Source organism: Tachyglossus aculeatus, chromosome 26, assembly GCF_015852505.1.
Source record: "Tachyglossus aculeatus isolate mTacAcu1 chromosome 26, mTacAcu1.pri, whole genome shotgun sequence".
In the NCBI taxonomy this organism is placed as follows: Eukaryota; Metazoa; Chordata; class Mammalia; order Monotremata; family Tachyglossidae; genus Tachyglossus; species Tachyglossus aculeatus.
In genome coordinates this window covers 9,839,912-9,862,849 of record NC_052091.1, presented here as the reverse complement: position 1 = coordinate 9,862,849, position 22,938 = coordinate 9,839,912, and the positions used below count along the sequence as shown (strand labels likewise).

Below are 22,938 nucleotides of genomic sequence, written 5' to 3'. Positions count from 1 at the left end.
CAGGGAAAACAGAAAACAGTCCTTGGCACATAGTAAGCGCTTAACAAATACCACCATTGTTATTAAAACCGAACGAGACAGGGCACCACATCTTCCCGCAAATGCCCTCCTGGACCCTTGAGGCTAGGTATTCTCTGGAGGGCAGCCCCGATGATGATTTTTAAAAAAGAATACACATTCCCTCTTTATTCCTTTTATACCGTTTAGAAAATGCCAATCGATGATGTGGGCAGGGAACCGTGTCCACCAGCTCGGTTCCACTCGCCTTTTCTACCCATTTTCTCCCTTTAGACTGTAAGCTCGTGTGGGCAGGGAATGTGTTGTTAAATTGTACGCTCCCAAGTGCTTCGTAACAATGCTCGGCACACAGTAAGCGTTCAATAAGCACCATTGATTGATATTGAGCGCTTACCACGAGAAGACGGTACGAAGCACTTGGGGGAGTACAAGAATTAGCAGATTGCTTATGTCCTGAAATTGTTAGGGTTTCCTTTTTTTTATCTTCGATCTACACTTCTAAAAAGAAATGAGGATGGAAGCTTGGGGTGTTTGTTCTTTTTTTCCCACCCAATTCCCTCTGAATTTCTTCTCACCCTTTTCTCTGCCAAACCATGTCAGGCTGTGGGTCCTAATACCTTGAGACATCTTTGACAATCCCAGATGTTTATCACTGACCTGCAACTCCAGCAGCCAAAGGCATAGAAGTGCCCCAGAAAGGTTGGATTTAGAGCTAGTTTTTTACACAATAAAGTGCAAATTGAAAGTGCTGCTGGAGTCTTCCTATTAAAAAGAAGGGCTTCTGGGGAAGGACGAGGAAGGCCAGAATCCCTGGAGACCATCACGTACCAAGCCAGCCTGATTGTGACTTAATAAGGGATTTTCCCCTCGATACCAAGGCAGCCTCCTCCGGCTTACCCCTCTGGACCCCGGCAGCCTCTCTCACCTGTTAGAATAGTCTGACGATCCATGGATTATAGCTCACACACACAGACACATACATACACACCCATGGTTTCTTTCTGTGATTGTGTGATGCACGAAATAGGTGAGGATGGACCCGCCCCCGTCATTTCCGTGGCAACAAAGTCTCGACCAAGACCCTTTCATCCTTCTATCTTCCAGGCTCAGGTTTGACTTTGAAGCCTGAGGGATCTGTAAAAGTCTCCTTTAATGATGACAATAATAATGATAATAATCGTGGTATTTGTTAATCGCTGACTTAGGTTTCCCCTCTCGCTGTGGGCAAGGAATGTCTGTTGTAGTATTGTATCCAAGCAGGGCTCAAAGTCTTAATCCATATTTTCCAGATAAGGGAACTGAGGCCCAGAGAAGTGAAGCAACTTGCCCAAGGTCACACAGCAGACAAGTCGAGAGCTGAGGCCAGAACCCAAGCCCTCTGATTCCTAGGTCCGCGAACAGTGCTTGGCACATAGTAAGTGCTTAACAAATGCCGTCATAAATTATTTCCAATAGGCCAAGCTGCCTCCCTTGGGTAACTGACCTTCAAACAACAGCATGGGAGGAAATGGTCAGCCAGTCAATCACATTTATTGAGTGTTTACTGTGCGCAGAGCACTGTACTAGATGCTTGGGAGGGTACAGTATAACAATAAATAGACACATTCCTAGCCCACAGGATGGACAAGCCTCTCTCTGAAGGGGAGACAGGGACAATGTACCCCCAGGCTTGAGGGAGGTAGATGATGACTGTGAAGAAGTTGAACAGCTTCTGATACTCCACCAGATCCATAAACCAGGCTAGGGGGCTGTCCAGAAGCATGCAGGGAGGATTAGAGAAAGACTTAGTTTTGTCCTTTCTCCCCAGCAATTAGTACAGGATTCACACTTGAATGAACTAGTAAATCATTTAGTGTCTCCTTCACTCGACTGGAAACCCCTTGAGGGCCAGGATCCCAACTACCTACTCTCTTGTCCTCTCTCAAACCTTTAGCACAGTGCTTGCATCCACTAAGAACTCAGTGAATATTATTGCTTGATTGATAAATGCCATTAGCAATCAATCCATCAATCATATTTATTCAATGCTTACTGTGTACCGAGCACTGTACAAAGCGCTTGAGAGAGGACAGCAGCATGAAGCATGAGGCAACATGGCTTAGTGGATACAGCACAGGCCTGGGAGTCAGAAGGACCTGGGTTCTAATCCCAGCTCTGCCACTTGTCTGCTGGGTAACCTTGGATAAGTCACTTCGCTTCCCTGGGCCTCAGTGACCTCATCTGTAAAATGGAGATTAAGACTGTGAGCCCCATGGTGGGGACAGGGACTGTGTCCAACCTGATTAGCTTCTTAGCTAATTAGACAATTAGATCTACCCAGGGCTTAAAACAGGGCTTGACACACAGTAAGAACTTAAAAATACCACCATTATTATTCCCAGCACCTAGTACAATGCCTGGCACATAGAAAGCACTTAACAAATACCATAATTATTATTCATCATAATTATTATGACACAATATAACAGACACATTCCCTTCCCACAGTGAGCATCAATACTAGACGGACCAACATCCAGGATCATGGAAGAGGAGTGGTGAATATGAATAACGCAAAACATCTGTCACAATTATTATCTGTATGCCGCTCAGGTGGTAATTTCCCCTCCTCCCACTTCCCTGTCCCAGGGAACTAATGCCCCAGGGAGGCATGAGACATAGGGAGGAGGGGGAAGAGCTGAAATATGGCTCACGCACAAACCGGATCAACTCCTGGACAATTCAGATATAACACCACATAGTTCTACAGAGCACCAGGAGGGCTGCAAATAAAACTGCCTCACCCGCCCCCACCCTTTGACATATTATTAAGCTGTGTCACCTCTCCTAGTCTTCAACATTTACACAACATGAAATCCTGAACTCGGACTTTATAACCCAGGAGAAAGACCATATGGCTCAATGGAAAGAGCACGGGCTTTGGAGTCCAAGGTCATGGGTTCGAATCCCAGCTCTGCCAATTGTCGGCTGTGTGACTTTGGGCAAGTCACTTAACTTCTCTGTCCCTCAGTTCCCTCATCTGTACAAAATGGGGATTAAGACTGTGAGCCCCCCATGGGACAACCTGATCACCTTGTAACCTCCACAGCACTTAGAACAGTGCTTTGTCCATAGTAAGCACTTAATAAATGCCATTATTATTATTATTATTATTATTATTATTAAAGACCAGCCCTGCCCTTGGGGAGTTTGCTGCCTCAGAGCCATGACTCAATCGAAGAAACAGGTCCAGACAAACCCACATGCAAGGGGAAAATGAGGGGGTGTGAAACACAAACAATCACACACACACACACACCTCTTGATAACAACTTGTTCCTCAAACAACTGAAGAGGAGAGAAAGCAGCTCTGATTTTGTGTGGATTGTGCTTCATTTTGTGCCCTGTTCCTGTGGCTTAGTGGATAGAGCAAGGGCCCAGGAGTCAGAAGGACCTGAGTTCTAATTCAGTCAATCGTATTTATTGGGCGCTTACTGTATGCAAAGCACTGTACTAAGGGCTGGGGAGAGTGCAATATAACAACAAACAGACACATTCCCTGCCCACAGCAAGGATCCAGGCTCTGCCACACATCTGCTGTGAGACCTTGGGCAAGTCACTTCACTTCTCTGTGCCTCAGTTCCCCCTTCTGTCAAATGGGAATCACACTGTGAGCCCCATGTGGAACAGGGACTGTGTCCAACCAAATTAACTTGTATCTACCCCAGCACTTAGAACAGTGCTTGGCACACAGCAGGCAATTTAACAAGTACCATAGTTACTATCAAGCCATGACATTTCTTGACTTTTTGTTTGCTTCTATATTTTATTTATACATTTATCTGTTCATTCCATTATATGCTCAGCCGTTCTGACCTGATCAACCAATGGTATTTATTGAGCACTTCCTGGCTGCTGAGTTTTTCCAGTAATTTATTTATTTCTATTAATGTCTGTTACCTCCTCTAGACTGTGAGCTCCTTGTGGGCAAGACAATGTGTCTGCCTACTCTGTTATACTGTCCTCTCCTAAGTGCTTAGTACAGTGCTCTGCCCACAGTAAGCACTCAATAAATAGGGTTGATTGATCAATTCAATCCTCTTGCCCACTCCTACCTCACCTCGCTGTTCTCTTACTCCAACCCAGCCCACACGCTTCGGTCCTCTAATGCCAACCTACTCACTGGACCTCGATCCCATCTATCTCGCTGCCGACCTCTCTCTCGCCCATGTCCTGCCTCTGGCCTAGAATGCCCTCCCTCTTCATATCCAACAGACAATTACTCTCCCCAGCTACAAAGCCTTATTAAAAACACATTTCCTCCAACAGGCCTTACCTGACTAAGCCCTCATTTCCTCTTTTTTTTATAGCATTTGTTAAATGCTTACTATGTGTCCAACTCCTACTGTGTCTCCTTTGCACTTGGATTTGCCCTCTTTATTCAGCCCACTCTCAGCCCCACAGCACTTTTAAGTTCTTACTGTGTGTCAAGCCCTGTTTTAAGCCCTGGGTAGATCTAATCAGCTAATTAGCTAAGAAGCTATTCAGGGTGTCCCACATAGGGCTCACAGACTTCATCCCTATTTTACAGATGAGGGAACTGAGGCCCAGAGAAGTTAAGTGACCTACCCAAAGTCACATAGCTAACAAGTGGCAGAAGCGGGATTAAAACCCACGACCTCTGACTCCCAAGCCTGGGGTCTTTCCACTAAGCCGCGCTACTTCTCACTAAAGCACTTGGGAGAGTACAATATAACAACAAACAGACACTTTCCTGCCCACAAGGAGCTCACAGCCTAGAGGGGGAGACAGGCATTAAAAAAATATATAAATTACAGGTATATACCTATGTACTATAGGGATGGGAGGGAGGATAAATGAAGGAGCCAGTAAGAGCAGTGCAGAAGGGAGTGGAAGAAGAGGAGAGGAGCATGTAAGCAGGGAAGGCTTCTTGGAGGAAACGTGCCTTCAATAAGGTTTTGAAGTGGAGGAGAGCAATGTGGGCGAGAGGTCGGCGGCATGATACATGAGACTGAGGTACAGTAAGAAGGTTGGCATTTGAGTAATGAAGTATGCGGGCTGGGTTGTAGCAGGAGAGTAGCGAGGTGAGGAAGGACAGGGCAAGGTGATTAAGTGCTTTAGAGCAAATGGTGAGGAGTTTTTGTTTGATGTTGAGTTTTGTTGGATGGCAAACCCTCCAAGCCTACAATCTGATGCTCAAATTAAAAAGAATCAGAGGTGCACCAGAAGAAGAGGAGACAGAGTGGAGGCTCTAAGGCCCATTAATAATCCAATACCTTAAATACCAACAAAATCCACCTTTTCCCCTTGAACTGACAGCTGCACTGTGAGCAGACGGGATCCTAGCTATGCAGGAGACACCATCTTTGGGAAATGGACATGATGAAAAGTCTCAGTAGGAGAATTTTACCATCGCGGCAGGAGATAATCCCCTCTCCCTCACTGCCTGCCACTGGACTGTTTTTTTTAAAATAACATACCCATTAGCATGCAAATTACATGGAAATTGGGGATGGAAAGGAAGCCAAACAGGAGCTGGGTCCTGGCTGGGGAAAGGTAGATGGGGGTGGGCGTGGGTGGGGGTGGGAATCTATTTTGAGAAGCAGCATGGCTTAGTGGATAGAGCCCGGGCCTGGGAGTCAGAAGGATCTCCCCCTTGTAGACGGTGAGCCAGTTGTTGGGTAGGGATTGCCTCAATCTGTTGCCAAATTGTACTTTCCAAGTGCTTAGTATAGTGCTCTGCACACAGTAAGCACTCAATAAATACGATTGAATGACTGAATGACTGACTCTGTAATCCTGGCTCCACCACTTGTCCGCTGTGTGACCTTGAGCAAGTTACTTCACTACTCTGTGCCTTAGTTACCTCATCTGTAAAACGGGGATTGAGATTGTGAGCCCCACGTGGAACAGGGACTGTGTCTAAATTGATTTGTTCATATCTGCCCCAGCGCTTAGTAGAGTGCCTTAAATGCTTAACAAATACCATTGTTATTACTACTACTATTTTCAGAGGCTAAATGGGGAACTCAATAGAGAAGCAGCGTGGCCTAGTGGATAGAGCCTGGGCCTAGGAGTCAGAAGGACCTGGGTTCCAATCCCAGCTCTGCCACTTGTCTGCTGGGAAACCTTGGGCAAGTCACTTCAACTCTGTGCTTCAGTCCCCTCATTGGCAAAATGGGGATTAATACAGTGAATCCCATGTGGGACATGAACTGTGTCCAACCTGATTAACTTGCATCTCCCCTAGTGATTAGTACAGTGCCTGGCACATAGTAAGCACTTAACAAATACCATAAAATTAAAAACTCACTGTACAAGCTTCTAGAAGAAGGGTCCCACACACACCAAGTTAAACTCTGTCTTAGAGTCCTCTCTTTGATCTCTTCCCTTCTGCACCATGTACACACCATTTACATATGTGCTGGTTTCTTCCTTTCACCAACCATGGCCTCCATAGGGGGTCTCATGGATGTCATGTCATGGCTTAGTGGATAGAGCCCTGGCCTGGGAGTCAGAAGGTCATGGGTTCTAATCCCAGCTCCGTCACATATCTGCTGTGTGACCTTGGGCAAGTCACTTCATTTCTCTGGGCTTCAGTTACCTCATCTGGAAAATCGGGATTAAGACTGTGAGTCCCAAGACTGTGTCCAACCCGATTTCCTTGTATCCAACCCAGCGTTTAGTACAGTGCCTGCCACATAGTAAGCGCTTAATAAAGACCACAATTATTCCTTCCCAAAATTGCCACAGTACTCACACCTGCCCCTGCTCCATGAAACTCCCTCCTCCCTCCAATTAATTCATTCATTCATTCAGTCGTATTTATGGATTACTGCATCAGCCTCCTCTCTGATCTCCCATCCTCCTGTCCCTCCCCACTTCAATCTATACTTCACGCCGCTGCCCATATTGTCTTTGTACAGAAACGCTCTGGGCATGTTACTCCCCTCCTCAAAAATCTCCAGTGGCTACCAAACAACCTACACATCAGGCAGAAACTCCTCACCCTCGGCTTCAAGGCTCTCCATCGCCTCGCCCCCTCCTACCTCACCTCCCTTCTTTACTTTTACAGCCCAGCCTGCACCCTCCGCTCCTCTGCCGCTAACCTCTTCACTGTGCCTCGTTCTCACCGCCATCGACCCCCAGCCCACATCCTCCCCCTGGCCTGGAATGCCCTCCTTCCGTACATCCGCCAAGCTAGCTCTCTTCCTCCCTTCAAAGCCCTACTGAGAGCTCACCTCCTCCAAGAGGCCTTCCCAGACTGAGCCCCCTCCTTCTTCTCTCCCTCCTCCCCCTCCTCCCCGCCCTACCTCCTTACCCTCCCCACAGCACCTGTATATATGTTTGTACATTGTTCTTATTCTATTTATTTTACTTGTACATATTTACTATTCTATTTATTTTATTTTGTTAATATGTTTTGTTTTGTTGTCTGTCTCCCCCTTCTAGACTGTGAGCCCGCTGTTGGGTAGGAACCACCTCTATATGTTGCAAACTTGTACTTCCCAAGTGCTTAGTACAGTGCTCTGCACACAGTAAGCACTCAATAAATACAATTGAATGAATGAATGAATGGAGCGCTAACTGTGTGCACAGCATCAAACCAAGGTCTTCCCCACCTTTAAAGCTCTCCTAAAGCTGTCTTGTGAGCCATTTACGTCTAGGTATGATGAGGGTGGCCATCCATCAGCACTTAGAACAGTGCTTGGCACATAGTAAGTGTATAACAAATACCATCATTATTATTATTATCCAGTTGCCCTGCCTGGTGTGGATACACGACTGGACGTTTGAGGTCTGGCGTTTTGCAGTGCCCATCCTCCCTCCGCTGTGGCTCCTGCAGCCGAGTTCCACGGCTCAGAAGCTGCGCCCATGTTCGGAGGGACCCAAGAGGGGAACGCAGGAGCTCTGGTTCAAGTGTGTGTGTGGGCGGGACAGAGGTTACCAAAAAAACACACCTTAGGCTCTGGTGAGCTCAGCAGACTCCCCCCAAATGGCACAGACCTCATCTATCTCACCACTGACCTCTCACCCATATCCTGCCTCTGGCCTGGAATGCCTTCCCTCCTCAAATCCGGCAGACACTTACTCTCCCCAACTTTAAAGCCTTATTGAAGGCACATTTCCTTCAAGAGGCCTTCCCTAAGCCCTCTTTTCCTCTCTTCCCACTCCCTTCTGCGTCACCCTGATTTGCTTCCTTTATTCACCCCGCCCCCAGCCCCAGAGCACTTATGTCCATATCTGTCATTAATTTATCTTTATTAATATCTGTCTCTTAATGCCTGTCTCCTCCTCGAGACCGTAAGCTCATTGTGGGTCAGGAATGTTGTCAGTTATGTTGTACTCTCCCAAGCACTGAAGTACAGTACTGTGCACACAGTAAATGCTCAATAAATAGGATTGACTGACTGACTGACATATGTCATCATATATGGGTGCCCGCATAACATATATGCATAACATATATCTCCCCCTTCTAGACTGTGAGCCCACTGTTGGGTAGGGACCGTCTCTATATGTTGCCAACTTGTACTTCCCAAGTGCTTAGTACAGTGCTGTGCACACAGTAAGCACTCAATAAATCCGATTGATTGATTGATTGATATATGACATCTCATGTACATCAGTATATACTATTTTCAAGTACTGCCCCTTACCACACTTCTTGTCCTCCACTTTAGACTGTGAGTTTGTTATGGGCAGGGATTGTCTCTACTGCTGTATTGTACTTTCCCAAGAGCTTAGTCCAGTGCTCTGCACGCAGAAAGCCCTCAATAAATACGATTGAATGAATGAATGAATACTTGCCTCCCCCATTTGATTATAAGCTTCTTGAGGGCAGGGACTGCATCTTTTATTCTGTTGTAGGTCCCAAGCCCCCTGTTCTGTGCACAGTGGCCTGCACACAGTAGACCACAATAAATGTTGTGGTGGAGATGAAAACAGTAGACCTGAAGTCACTGCTTTCCCTTCTTTTTTCCAGGAAATTCATTTGATATTTACTCATGAATTCTTCTTTCCACACCTTTAATCATTTTTGCCCTTGTTTTAGAGACCCTCTCCTGTGTCTTCACCTCTTTAAAATGAGGTAACCACAACTGGACAGGGTTCTCTAATAAACGGTCTGACCTTTGCTTGTCATGTTCCTGCCAACATATCCCAGGACCATTTGGGCTATTTTAAGAACACCACTATGTTCACACAGCTGAGTTAAATTCAGCTTGTAGCCAACAATTTCTGTTAGGTTTTCTCCTCCATTAGGGTGTGAGATCTTCAAGGGCAGTCATTGCACCTCAGCTGCCTTCTAAGTTTCCCAAGCTCTTTGTGTAGTTCAGCTCTAGGCTGTCAACCTTGAATAACAATGACATGATGATGATGGGAGTCAGAGGACCTGGCCTGGCAGACTGAGCATGGGCCTGGGAGCCAGAAGGACCTGGGTTTGAATTCCCAACTCCACCACTTTTCTGCTACTGTTACTTTGTTACTCTGTTACTTTGGGCAAATCAATTCACTTCTCTGGGCCTCAGTTCCCTCATCTGGAAAATGGGGACTAAAACTGTGAGCCCCATGTGAGACAGGGACCGTGTCCAACCTGATTTATCTTCTATCTACCCCATCACTTAGATGTGCTTGGCACATAGCAAGTGCTTAAAAGTACCATTATTATCATTATTATTATTAATCCTGGCTCCTCCACTTGTCAGCTGGGTGACCTTGGGCAAGTCATTTCACTTCTCTGGGCCTCAGTTCCCTCATCTGTAAAATGGGGGTTAGGACTGTGAGCCCCCTGTGGGACATGGATTTTGTCCAAACTAATTAGCTTATATCTACCCCAGTGCTAAGTACAGTGCCTTGCCCAGAGTAAGCTCTTCAAGAGCAGAGAATGGGTCTGCTAACTCTGTTGTATTGTACTCTCCCAAGTGCTCAGTATAGTGCTCTGCACATAGTAATCACTCAATAAATACCATTGATTGATTGAGAGTAAGCGCTTAGCAGTTACCCGAAAAAAATGACCAAATGCCTCCAGTTCCTCTTCTCCCGCATTTTGGCCTGGCCAGCAAAGTTGACAGATTTTAAAGTTAATTTGGTTTCATCATCATCATCATCAATCGTATTTATTGAGCGCTTACTATGTGCAGAGCACTGTACTAAGCGCTTGGGAAGTACAAATTGGCAACATATATAGACACATGTTCCAAGCTTCTAGGGCATTAAATTGTAATTCTTTATCTAAAGGTCTAAGCACCTTCTAAGGCTTCAGCCCATAGTCTCCTTCCTTGTTCGATATGTTGCCGATTTGTACTTCCCAAGCTCTTAGTACAGTGCTCTGCACACAGTAAGCGCTCAAATAAATAAGATTAAATGAATGAATGTGAGCCCCACGTAGGACAACCTGATCATCTTGTATCCCCCCCAGCGCTTAGAACAGTGCTTCGCACATAGTAAGCGCTTAACAAATACCATCATTATTAATGATGAGAAGTAGCTTGGTTCAGTGGAAAGAGCATGGGCTCTGGAGTCAGAGGTCATGGGCTCAAATCCCGGCTCCACCACTTGTCAGCTGTGTGACTTTGGGCAAGTCACTTAACTTCTCTGGACCTCAGTTCCCTCATCTGTAAAATGCGGATGAAGACTGTGAGCCCCAAATTAATGAATGAGTAAAGATATGGTCCAAAAAAAAAAAAAATAACCAGGAACTGGATCACGGTTCCCTTGGGATTCCTCCCAGAGTGGTGCAGTAAACATCCGGGATGGATTCCACTGTCTGGAATGGGGTCCTTGCTCATTCGCTGAGCGGTTCGGAGGCAGATCTGGTCCTGAAGCCGTAGAAGGAGCAGTACTGCTGGCAGGCTTTTCGTCTTTGCTTTCCACAACAGATTGCACTGTTTATCTCTCCTGGCCCTCGGTCAGTTGTACAAGTTCAAGGACTAAGGCTAATGTTTGCAAAAACAAAAGAAAATGTACAGTGGCCCCTTGCAAAGGTTTGGTCCCTATTAAAACGGTTAGTTTTCTTGCTCTCCTCTCCCCCGTTAGCATATTGACAAAACTATTTTCTGGAGAAAAAGACTTAATTCCCTCTGGGAACAGTGAACTCCACTAACACCTTCCCAGCAGCTTCATCCTGGGATATGGAATAGTCAGGAGGGTCTGTGAGAACAGTGCCAGCGCATAGAACAATGCCAGCGCATAGAACAGTGCCAGTGCTTAGAAATAATAATAATAATAATAGTATTTGTTAAGTGCTTACTATATGCCAAGCACTGTTCTAAACCCTGGGGTAGATACAAGGTAATCAGGCAGATGAAGTAACTGAAGCACAGAGAAGTTAGATACAGGGTAATCAGGTTGTCCCCCCTGGGGTTCACAGTCTTAATCCCCATTTTTACAGATGAGGTAACTGAAGCACAGAGAAGTTAAGCGACTTGCCCAAGTCACACAGCTGATAATTGGTGGAGCCTGGATTAGAACTCCCGACTTCTGACTCCCAGGCCCATGCTCTTTCCACTAAGCTATGCTGCTAGCACTTAACAAATACTGTTATTATTATGATGTCACATGTGTTTTTTGTGTGCATGTGTGTGGCTGCAAATATTTTCACATGCAGCTCATTCATTCATTTGTTCAACTGTATTTGAGTGCTTACTGTGTGCAGAGCACTGTACTAAGCACTTGGAAGAGTACAATATCTGTTAGCTCTCTCCAATCAATGCAGTTTATTAGACAATTACTATGCGCAGAGCACTGTAGTAAGGGCTTAGGAAAGTACAATAACGGTATCAGCTCTCTTCCCCTACTACTCCCCAGCTCCCTTACTTTCCTCTCTCAACTATGTCTCGCTCCAGAATTTCCCATGTTTGACCTCTCACGCTATTCCTGGAATTATTTCCATCTCCAAAGCCCCCAGAAAACTACCAGACTATAGCTTTCCCTGTCTTCGAATCAATCAATGGTATTCATTGAGGTCCTAGCAGGTGCAGAGCACTGTACTAAGTGCTTGGGAGACTACAATAAAACAGGGTTGGTGAACACGTGCCCACGCCTTCCCCAAACCCCACACCCTCCAGGAAGCCTTCCTTGATTAATTAAAAAACTGTCATGTGTGTCCACCCAACACCCTTAGCATTTAAACACTTGATGCCCAACCCTGGCACTTACATACATTGCCTATTTATTTAGTTATTTCATCATGGCATATTTGTACTGCCTGTTATGTCCTTTTTCTTCTTTCTGCTCCCACTCGTAAATAATTGTTGCCTGTCCTTTTCCTCCATTGAACTGTAAATTTCTTAAGGGCAGGAATATGTATTTTGCCTATGCTGTCCTCTCTCAAGTGTTTAGCACGGCACTCTGCCTCAGCAGGCTCTTTTTTAATGGTATTTGTTAAGCGCCTTACTCTGTACTGGGCACTGTATTAAACCCTGGGGTAGATGCAAGAAAGTCAGATTGGACACAGTCTCTGTCCCACATGGGGTTTACTGTCTTAATCCCCATTTTACAGATGAAGTAAGTGAGGCCCAGGGAAGTGAAGTAACTTGCCCAAGGTCACACAGCAGACAAGTGACAGAGCTAGGATTAGAAACCAGGTCCTCTGACTTCCAGGCCCATGCTTTTTTTTTTTTTTAATGGAATTTGTTAAGCACTTACTATGTCCCAGCCCCACAGCACTTATGTACATATATCTGTAATTTATTTATTTAGATTAATGCCTGTCTCCCCATCTAGACTATAAGATCGTTGTGGGCAGGGAATGTGTCTATTTATTGTTGTATTGTACTCTCCCAAGTGCTTAGTACAATACTCTGCACACAGAAAGTGCTCAATAAATACGATTAAATGAATGAATGAATACAGATTAATACAGAATACAGATTAGGGACAGTCCCTATCCCACACTGGGTTCACAGTCTTAATCCCCATTTTACAGATGCGGCAACTGAAGCAACAGGGAAGTGAAATGATCTGCCCAAGGTCACACAGCAGACAAGAGGCAGAGCCAGAATTAGAACCCAGGTCTTTCTGACTCCAAGGCCCATGCTCTACCCACTAGGCTACACAGCTTCTCCATAAACACCACCTATCGAGGGTTAAGTATCCGCCACAGAATTTCCCTTGTAATTCCCAGGCAATTTGCAAGTTAAAATGTCACTGGTCCAGATTCCCCTCCCTCCCACTCCCCTCCCTCCCACCCACCCGCCGAGCTAACAGCAGAGAGGCAGCAAACCCCCAAAGAGCAGATGAAGGGTCTGTCTCCCCCCAACCCCTCTAGACTGTGAGCTTGTTTTGAGCAGAAAATGTCTCTGTTTATTGCTGCACTGTACTCTCCCAAGTGCTTAGTACAGTGGTCTGCACACAGTAAGCGCTCAATAAATATGATTGAATGGATGAATGAATGACAGGAAGAGTTTACCTGAGTCCTCTGCATGGCCCCAGATGGTCCCCAGGTCGGAGAACCCCCAGTCCGGAGGCTTTCAGGATCGCTCCCACCCTGGCGCTGACCGAACCTCTCTTCCAGCCTCTTCCGTCTCCCCATCAATAGAGGCCGCCATTAATAACGAGGCCCCAAGACCCCCACATTCAATCCGGAGCCGCCGTCCGAGAAGACCTCTCTCCGCCAGCCGCTTGTCACCGGAGCTTCCCCGCTGGGCCAGCGACCTGCTGGAGAAAAAGGAATGAGGGTGGCGAGCGGAGAGCCTCGGGAGGGGGCCTGGGTCATATCGAGGGACCTTCTTGCCCTGTCCTTGGCAACCAGGAACTGGGCCCTCTCTGCCTGGGAGAGCTGGGATGAGGAGGTGAGGATGGATCGGGGTGTGGTTTCTATCGTGGCTGGCCAGATTTCCAGCTCACCAGGTCCTTCTGTTTCCTGGGGTGTGGTCAGCTGGGAGGAAGGCGCACAAGTCATACCTGTCCACGGCCTGGCCCTTTTTGATGCATATTTCCCCCTGGTGGGACAACTGGAGAGTTCTTGTTCTCTCACATTTTCTCCCTGATCCTCAGAGCAGCATGATTGATTGAGAAAAGATCAGAGCTGCTTATCTAATAATGATAATAGTAATATTTTTAATGGTATTTGTTAAGCACTTATTACATGCCAGGCATTGTACAAAGTGTAGGGGTGGATACAAGCAAATCAGGTTGGACACAGCCCCTGTCCCATATGGGGCTCCCAGTCTCAATCCCCATTTTACAGATGAGGTAACTGAGGCACTGAGTAGTGAAGTGACTTGCCCAGGGTCACACAACAGACAATTGATGGAGCCAGGATTAGCATGCACTTTATTAGGGGTTTCCTAAAATAATCAGTTTTGACCCAGTCCCTGTCCAGAGAGGTAAGGAGAGCAGGAATCTTATCCCCATTTTACAGATGAGGAAGTTGAGGAATGGGGAGATTAAATGGCCTGCCCATAATCATCATCATTATAATTGTGTTATTTGTTAAGCACTTAATATGTGCCAAGCAGGGAACTGAGCCCTGGGGCCAGGTAACCAGGGACAGAGCTGGGATTAGAATCTGGGTCTCCTGGCTTCCAGTCCCACGTTCTTTCCACCAGGCCATCTTGCCTCCATTTTTGTCCTCCGGAGGCCAGAAATAAAGAAGAAAATTGAGGGAAAGAGAGAGGGAGGGAAATAGGGAAGGAGGGAAAGAGAGAGGGAGGGAAAGAGATAGAGACAGAGACTGTGTGACTTGGTCAGGATTGATTAGGGAAGTGAGGGTGGGCCAGACTAGAGATGTAGCTGAGTTGGAAAAGGGACTGTGTCCTCTAGGAACCCTGCCTGCCTCACTGCCCAAGTATTTGTCTATTCCTGGGGAAGAGGGGGGCTGAACTGGGTCCTTCTCCATTTCCACTACTGCCTGGAAATGGTGGTGGAGGTAGTAGTAGCAGTAGTGGTAGTGGTGGAGGTAGTAGTAGTAGTAGAAGCAATCACATTTATTGAGCACCCATTGGGTGCAGTACACCATTCATTCATTCAATCCTATTTGCGCTTACTGTGTGCAAAGCACTGTATTAAGCGCTTGGGAAGTACAAGTCGGCAACATATAGAGACGGTCCATACCCAACAACAGGCTCCCATGCTCAGCATTTGGGAAGTACAAATCAAGCAAGTGACACATTACCTACCCACCAGGAGCTTTCACTCAAGTCAGGGAGGCAGATAGATGGAAGTATATTTTCAGAGAAAGGAAAATAAATAACTGAATGTATAATTGAAAAACTATAAGCAGTCGTATTTATTGAGCGCTTAGTGTGTGCAGAGCACTAAGTGCTAAATAGAGACACAAAAGTGCTGAGGATGGGTATATATAAGAACAGAAGTGCTAGAATTGACTGTTGACTCTGCCACTTGTCTGCAGAGTGACCTTGGGCAAGTCACTTCACTTCTCTGGGCCTCAGTTTCCTCATCACAGAGATTCAATAGCTAGTCTCCCTCCTAATTAGACTGTGAGCACCAATGTGGGATGAAGGCTGTGCCTGCCCTGATAATCTGGTATCTATTCCAGCACTTAGGACAGTGCTTGACACATAGTAGTGCTTAACAAATACCACGATTATTATTATGGGAGGTGGGATGCTGGGAATGAATCAGGAAATGCATGTTGGAAGAGGTGGACTCTCAGGAGGGCTTTGAATAGGGGAAGGCCAGAGTCAGTTGGATTTGGGGAGGCAGTGTGGCGGGCACAGGCCTGGGAGTCAGAGGACGTGGGTTCTAATCCTGGCCCTGCCACTTGTCTGCTGCGTGACCTTGGGCAAGTCACTTAATTTCTCTGAGCCTCAGTTCCCTCATGAGTAAAATCTGGATTAAGACTGTGAGCCCTAGGTGGGATAGGGACTATGTCCAACCTGATTATCTTGTATCTACCCCAGTGCTTAGAACAGTGCTGGCACATCGTAAGTGCTTAACAAATACCACAATTATTATTATTATTACTTCCGGCTCTGCCACCCAATTTGCTTGTACCCACCCAGTGCTTAGTTAAGTACCTGACACATAGTAGGCGCTTAACAAATACCATTATTATTAGTAGTAGTAGTATTTTCTCCCACTTTTAACAACTCCCAAAGAATGACACCGTCGATAAGCCCTACCTTAGAGTCTTCCCCCAAGAAGCGCTTGGGCAAGTGAATCACAACCTGTAGCAGCGTCACGTCTGAAGGACAACGTGGAAATTAATCGTCTTTCCAGAGGCGTCTTTCTGCCACACAGAACCCTTATTGAAGCCAGGTTAAAAGCAGGGTACAGTCCAGAGTGGGGTGCTTCCCTTCCTAGGATTCGGTATTTCATTTCTTCCAAGTGCCTTCAGCACTGTTCAAACTATTCTCTCCTCGTAGCCATTACGGAAGCACCTCGTAGCCATTACGGAAGCAATTCTGGATTCCAGAAACCACCTCCAGGAACCCTCCGGTAGTTACCACTGAATCTGCCCCAAGCTGAATTTCATCATTTTCAGTTCATTCCCGGTTCCTGGGTTTGGTCAGCCCATGATGTGTTGACCAGGCTTAACTAAGCTCTTAAACTTTTCTCTTGTTGGAAAAACAGTCTCCCAACAGAGTAGCCATCCAAATGAATTTTACAGAGTTCTGAGCATCTTGGGAAGACCAAGTGGGGTTGGTCAATTCTTTTCTTTCTATCCATTTTTTTTTAATTATGCTATTTGTTAAGTACTTACTATGTCCCTTTCTAGACTGTAAACTGATTATGGGCAAGGAACGTGTCTGCTCATTTTTCTTGTACTGTACTCTCCCAAGTGCTTAGAACAGTGTTCTGCACATCGTCAGCGCTCAATACATACCATTGATTGATTGATGTGCCAGGCCCTGTTCTAAGCGCTGGGGTAGATACACGGTAATCAGATTGGACACAGTCCACGTCCCACATAGGGCTCACATTCTTAATCCCCATTTTACAAATGAGGTAACTGAGGCCCAGAAAAGTAAAGTGACTTGCCCAAGATCACACAGCAGACAAATGGCAGAGCCGGGATTAGAACCCAGGTCCTTCCACAATAAATTATCCTGCCTGGCAGCATACTGTGACATTATACTTTGCCAAACTACATTCACCCCCCCACACACACTTTAAAACCCTTCCATTCATTCATTCAATTGTATTTATTGAGTGCTTACTGTGTGCAGAGCACTATACTAAACACTTAGAAAGTATAATTAGGCAACAGAGACAATACCTACCAAACAACGGGCTCCCCAGTAGGTAGTTGTCAGAGTAGCAGTAGTCATATTTATTGAGTGCCTACTGAATGCAATGCACTGTAATAGATCAATTATATTTACTGGGTGCAGAGCACTATACTAAGTGCTTCGGAGAATACAATATCACAATGTAGCCGAGTTGGTAAACATGTTTCCTACCCACAATGAGTTTACACTCTACACAGGGGTGACAGACATTACTATAAATGGGAAAGTCAATGGAAGCATGAGACACATTCCCTGCTCACAAGTAGCTTCCACTAGGAGGGAGTGAACACTTCCCCTGATTGATTCTTCCCTCCATTTATTTATTCATTATGGCATTTGTTAAGCTCTGAGTGATTTCCAATCCTAGCCAAGCACCCAATCGATCATATTTGAGTGTCTACTGTGTGCAGAGTGCTGTGCTAAGTGCTTGAGTACAATACAACAGACATACTCCCCGCCCACAGTGAGTAGTCTACCCTGGAAAATTTTCCAGTTAATTGAGGACCCGCAAATAATAATAAGAAGAATAAGAATAAGAATAAGAATAAGAAGAATAAGAATAAGAATAAGAATAGGGTTTTCGTTAAGTGCTTACTATATGTCAGGCACTGAATTAAACCCTGGGGTAGATATACGGTAATCAGGTTGGACACAGTCGCTTTCCTACATAGGGCTCCCAGTCTTGATCCCCATTTTACAGATGAGGGAACAGAGGCCTGGAAAAGTGAAGTGACTTGCCCAAGGTCACACAGCAGACAAGTGTACATATTTACTATTTGTTTTGTTAATGATGTGCATATAGCTTTAATTCTATTTGTTCTGACGATTTTGACACCTGTCTACGTGTTTTGTTTGGTTGTCTGTCTCCCCCTTCTAGACTGTGAGCCCGTTGTTGGGTAGGGACCGTCTCTATATGTTACCAACTTGTACTTCCCAAGCGCTTGGTACAGTGCTCTGCACACAGTAAGCGCTCAATAAATACGAATGAATGAATGAATGAATGAATGGGGCCCGGTCCCCGCGGGCGGCGCGGGCTCGCAGTCTGGTGAGGAAGGGCGGGCGGACGGACGGACGGATGGACAGACAGACAGGGCCGGGCCAAGGGTGGCCCAGGGATAGGCGGGGCGAGCCCGGGCAATCCACCGCCGACAGGCCCAATCCGCCCGCAACGGACGACGCCGAGGGCCGCCAACGCCACGCGCCCTCCGTCTCCTCAGCCCGACCCGCCGCGCGACCCGCCCCATCCTGCCGGCCCCGCCCCCTGAGCGCGCGCCTCCTCGTGGCCCCGCCCATCCCTGATGGCCCCGCCCCTGGCCCTGTCCGCCCTCCCCCCTCAGGCCCCGCCCCCTGGCCCTCCCCGCTGGCCCCCTTCCCCAGCGCTCTCTGCTCGCCCCGCCTCCCCGGAGCGCTCGCCTCCTCGCTGGCCCCGCCCCTCCCCGCTCGCCCCGCCCCCTGGCCCCTCCCTGATGGCCCCGCCCCCCTCCCCGCTGTCCCCACCCCTCCCTGCTGGCCCCGCCCCCTGGCCCTCCCCCCGTCCCGCCGAGCGCTCTCCGCTCGCCCCGCCTCCCCTGAGCTCTCGCCTCCTCGCTGGCCCCGCCCCTCCCGGCTCACCCCGCCCCCTGGCCCTCCCCGATGGCCCCGCCCCACCCCTCCCTGCTGGCCCCGCCCCGCCGAGCGCTCTCTGCTCGCCCCACCTCCCCTGAGCGCTCGCCTCCTCGCTGGCCCCGCCCCCTGCCTCCCCCGCCCCTCCCTGCTGGCCCCGCCCCCCGGCCCTCTGCGCGCGCGCCCCGTCCCCCCGAGAGCTCCCCCCTCCCGCGCGCGGGCCTCGCCCGCACCCCTCCCAACTAATCAATCAATCAGTCGTATTTACGGAGCGCTTACGGTGTGCGGAGCGCTGTACTTTTAGACTGTGAGCCCACTGTTGGGTAGGGACTGTCTCTATATGTTGCCAATTTGTACTTCCCAAGCGCTTAGTACAGTGCTTTGCACATAGTAAGCGCTCAATAAATACGATTGATGATGATGATGTACTAACCGCTTGGGAAGGACAAGTCGGCAACACATGGAGACGGTCCCTACCCAACAGCGGGCTCACAGTCTAGAAGGGGGAGACAGAACAAAACCAAGCATATTGACAAAATAAATAGAATAGATATGTACAAGTAAGATAAATAAATAGAGTAATAAATATGTACAAACATATATACATGTTTATATATAGATATATGTATATGTATGTGTGTATATATACATATATGTATATATGTGTATATATATACATATATGTATATATATGTGTGTATATATATATATATATATATATATATACTCCCGCCCCGCGCCCTGGCCTGCCCCGTGGGCCCCGCCTGTTCTCGTCGATCGCCCCCGCCCCCTGGCCCCGCCGTGCCCTCCCCTCTTCCCATCGGACTGTCCCAAGCGCCTGGGCCGGAATACGATTGATTGCCTGGCCGACTTCCTGCCTCCTCCCTTCTCCCTCCTCCCTTCTCCCTCCTCCCTCCTCCCTCCTCCCTCCTCGGTGCCGGGGTCGGAGCGCGACCATGGAGCCTGCGGCACGGAGTAGGCGGCCTCGGCAGCAGCAGCAGCAGCAGCCTCCGCCGTCCCCGGCCTCCCGGTGGGGGTTCTCGGCCGCCCCCGGCCCCCAGCCCAGGTGCGGACGGGGCCAGGGGGGAAGGGGGCGGGGGGCCCCTGATCCCCAGGCCCCTTAGGGAACAGTCCCCGGCTCACCCCACTTCCCAATAATCGTAATAATAACGATGATGGTATTTGTTAAGCGCTCACAACAGCGCTTGGCACGAAGCAGGCGCCTAACAAATACCATCATTATACCTCGTCCCCCTCTCCATCCCCCCATCTTACCTCCTTCCCTTCCCCACATCACCTGTATATATGTATATATGTTTTATAAATACTTATTACTCTATTTATTTTCCTTGTACATATCTATTCTATTTATTTTATTTTGTTAGTATGTTTGGTTTTGTTCTCTGTCTCCCCCTTTTAGACTGTGAGCCCACTGCTGGGTAGGGACTGTCTCTATATGTTGCCAACTTGTACTTCCCAAGCGCATAGTACAGTGCTCTGCACACAGTAATTGCTCAATAAATACGACTGATGATGATGATGATACCGTGTGTCAAGCGCTGTTCTAAGCGCCAGGGTAGATACAAGGTAAGCAGGATGTCCCTCGGGGGGCTCCCAGTCTTCATCCCCATTTTACATTTGAGGGAACTGAGGCACGAAAGTGAAGCGGCTTGCCCACAGTCACACAGTTGGTAATAATGATGGTATTTGTCAAGCACTTACTATGTGCGAAGCATTGTTCTAAGCGCTGGGGGGTGGGGGGATAACGACTGTGAGCCCGCTGTTGGGTAGGGACCGTCCCTATATGTTGCCAACTTGTACTTCCCAAGCGCTTAGTACAGTGCTCTGCACACAGTAAGCGCTCAATAAATACGATTGAATGAATGATCAGATTGTCCCACGTGGGGCTCCCAGTCAATCCCCATTCTCCAGATGAGGTCACTGAGACCCAGTGAATAATAATAATAATAATAATGTTGGTATTTGTTAAACGCTTAGTATGTGCAAAACACTGCTCTAAACGCTGGGGAGGTTACAAGGTGATCAGGTTGTCCCATGGGGGGCTCAAAGTCTTCATCCCCATTTTACAGATGAGGGAACTGAGGCCCAGAGAAGTGACGTGACTTGCCCGAAGTCACACAACTGACAAGCGGCAGAACGGGGATTAGAACCCATGACCCCTGACTCCCAAGCCCGGGCTCTTTCCACTAAGCACAATTGTGGTGTTTGTTAAGCGCTTACTAGGTGTCAGGCACTATACTGAGCCCTGGGGTGGATGCAAGCAAATAGAGTTGGACACAGTCCCCGGACCACGTGGAGCTCACAGTCTCAATCCCAATTACAGGTGAGGGAATTGAGGGACAGAGAAGTGAAGTGACTTGCCCAAGGTCACCCACCAGACAAGTGGCAGAGGCGGGACACCCCCATAGCACTTGTGTATATATGTACATATTAATAATTCTATTTATATTAATGATGTGTATATACCTATACCTCTATATTGATGCTAATGATTTCTGTTTACTTGTTTTGATGTCCAACCATCCCCCTTCCAGACTGTGAGCCCATTGTGGGCAGGGATTATATCTATTTGTTGCTGAAGTGTATTTACCAAGCGCTTAGTTCAGTGCTCTGCACACAGCATGCACTCAAAAAATATAATTGAATGAATGAATTTGTTGCTGAATTGTACTTTCCAAGCGCTTAGTACAGTGCTCTGCACACAGTAAGCATCCAAGTCATTCATTCATTCAATCATATTTACTGAGCACTTACTGTGTGCAGAGCACTGTACTAAGCACTTGGGAAGTACAAGTCGGCAACATATAGAGACAATCCCTACCCAGCAATGGGCTCACAGTCTAGAAGGGGGAGACAGACACCAAAACAAGACATGTAGACAGGTGTCAACATTGTCAGAGCAAATAGAATCATAGCTATATGCACATCATTAACAAAATAAATAGAATAATAAATATGTACAAGTAAAATAAATAGAGTAATAAATCATAAATTCTATTGAATGAATGGAAACCCTCTGACTCTCAGGCCCGGGCTGTAGCCAGTGTGCCATGCTGCAGTCTCTCCGCCCTTCCCTTCCTGTAATGGTGCCCTCCACAGTTGAGACCCAGGAAACCAATGCCCTCCTGCAGCTGTTCTTGTTCCCCTGCCCTGAGCCACTCCCTCTGCTCCTTTCCAGCTCCAACTGTGTGACCTTGGGCAAGTCACTTGGTTTCTCTGTGCCTCAGTTCCCTCATCTGTAAAATGGGGATTAAGACTGTGAGCCCTATGTAGGACATGGACTGTGTCCATCCTGATTAGCTTGTATCTACTCCAGGGCTTGGCACATAGTAAGTGCTTAACCAATACCATAAAAAAAGAAACAGGTCATATTGATTCTTGACGTGGAGGGAGAGCCCTGTCCAGGGCCCTAAATTCACCCAGGACTGAGGGGGACCTGGGAAAGGAGAAGTCGTGTGGCCTAGTAGAGAGTTGGCCTGGGAGTTGGAGGAACTGGGTTCTAATCCTGCCTCTGCCATGTGTCTGCTGTGTGACCTTGGGCAAATCACTTAACTTCTCTGTGCCTCGGTTACCTCATCTGTAAAATGAGGCCTAAATCCTACTCCCTCCTTCTTAGCCCGTGAACCCCATGTGGGACAGGGACTGTGTCCAAACTGATTAACTTGGATCTACTCCAGTCCTTAGAATAGTGCTTGGCACAATAGTAAGCACTTAACAAGTACTATTATTATTACTATTATTATTAAAGGAGAGAAGGCACTGACCGAGCATGGGTAGAACCACATCACCGCAGGGCTCCTGGATCACGTTTTCTAGGGCTCCTCATCATTTGGCCCTGGACTCTGTGTTTGCCAGTTTTCATGATCGATCTGTCAGTCTTCCGTCGATGAGTTCCATCTATAACAGCCTTGTTGGTGGTTCACTCTTGGAAAAAGAGAGGGAGGGAAAAAATGGTTAGCAAGCCTATATCTTCCTTTACGTTTCAAAGTCTCAAAGGCCAAAGGTGGCTACTTCTTGAGCAGATTAGATAACTAGCAGGATGGGGAAGGAAAAAAGACACTAAACTTTGTAGGATCTCTATCCTTCCCCACTCCTTAGG

At 47.4% G+C, this 22,938-nt stretch overlaps 1 protein-coding gene across 2 annotated transcripts in view; it reads left to right on the top strand.

The window, feature by feature from the left end:
- Positions 1-22,938, top strand: part of CLN6 (CLN6 transmembrane ER protein) — a 37,157-nt gene that overhangs the window by 1,152 nt on the left and 13,067 nt on the right. Inside the window, exon 1 of one of the 2 annotated variants that reach the window (XM_038767239.1) lies at positions 13,777-13,811. The exons of the other annotated variant lie outside the window; for it this stretch is intronic. Coding sequence (XP_038623167.1) covers positions 13,804-13,811 — 8 coding nt within the window. The 5' untranslated portion in view covers positions 13,777-13,803. Of the gene's footprint in view, positions 1-13,776; positions 13,812-22,938 lie in introns of those variants that run through there. 2 annotated transcript variants of the gene reach the window in all.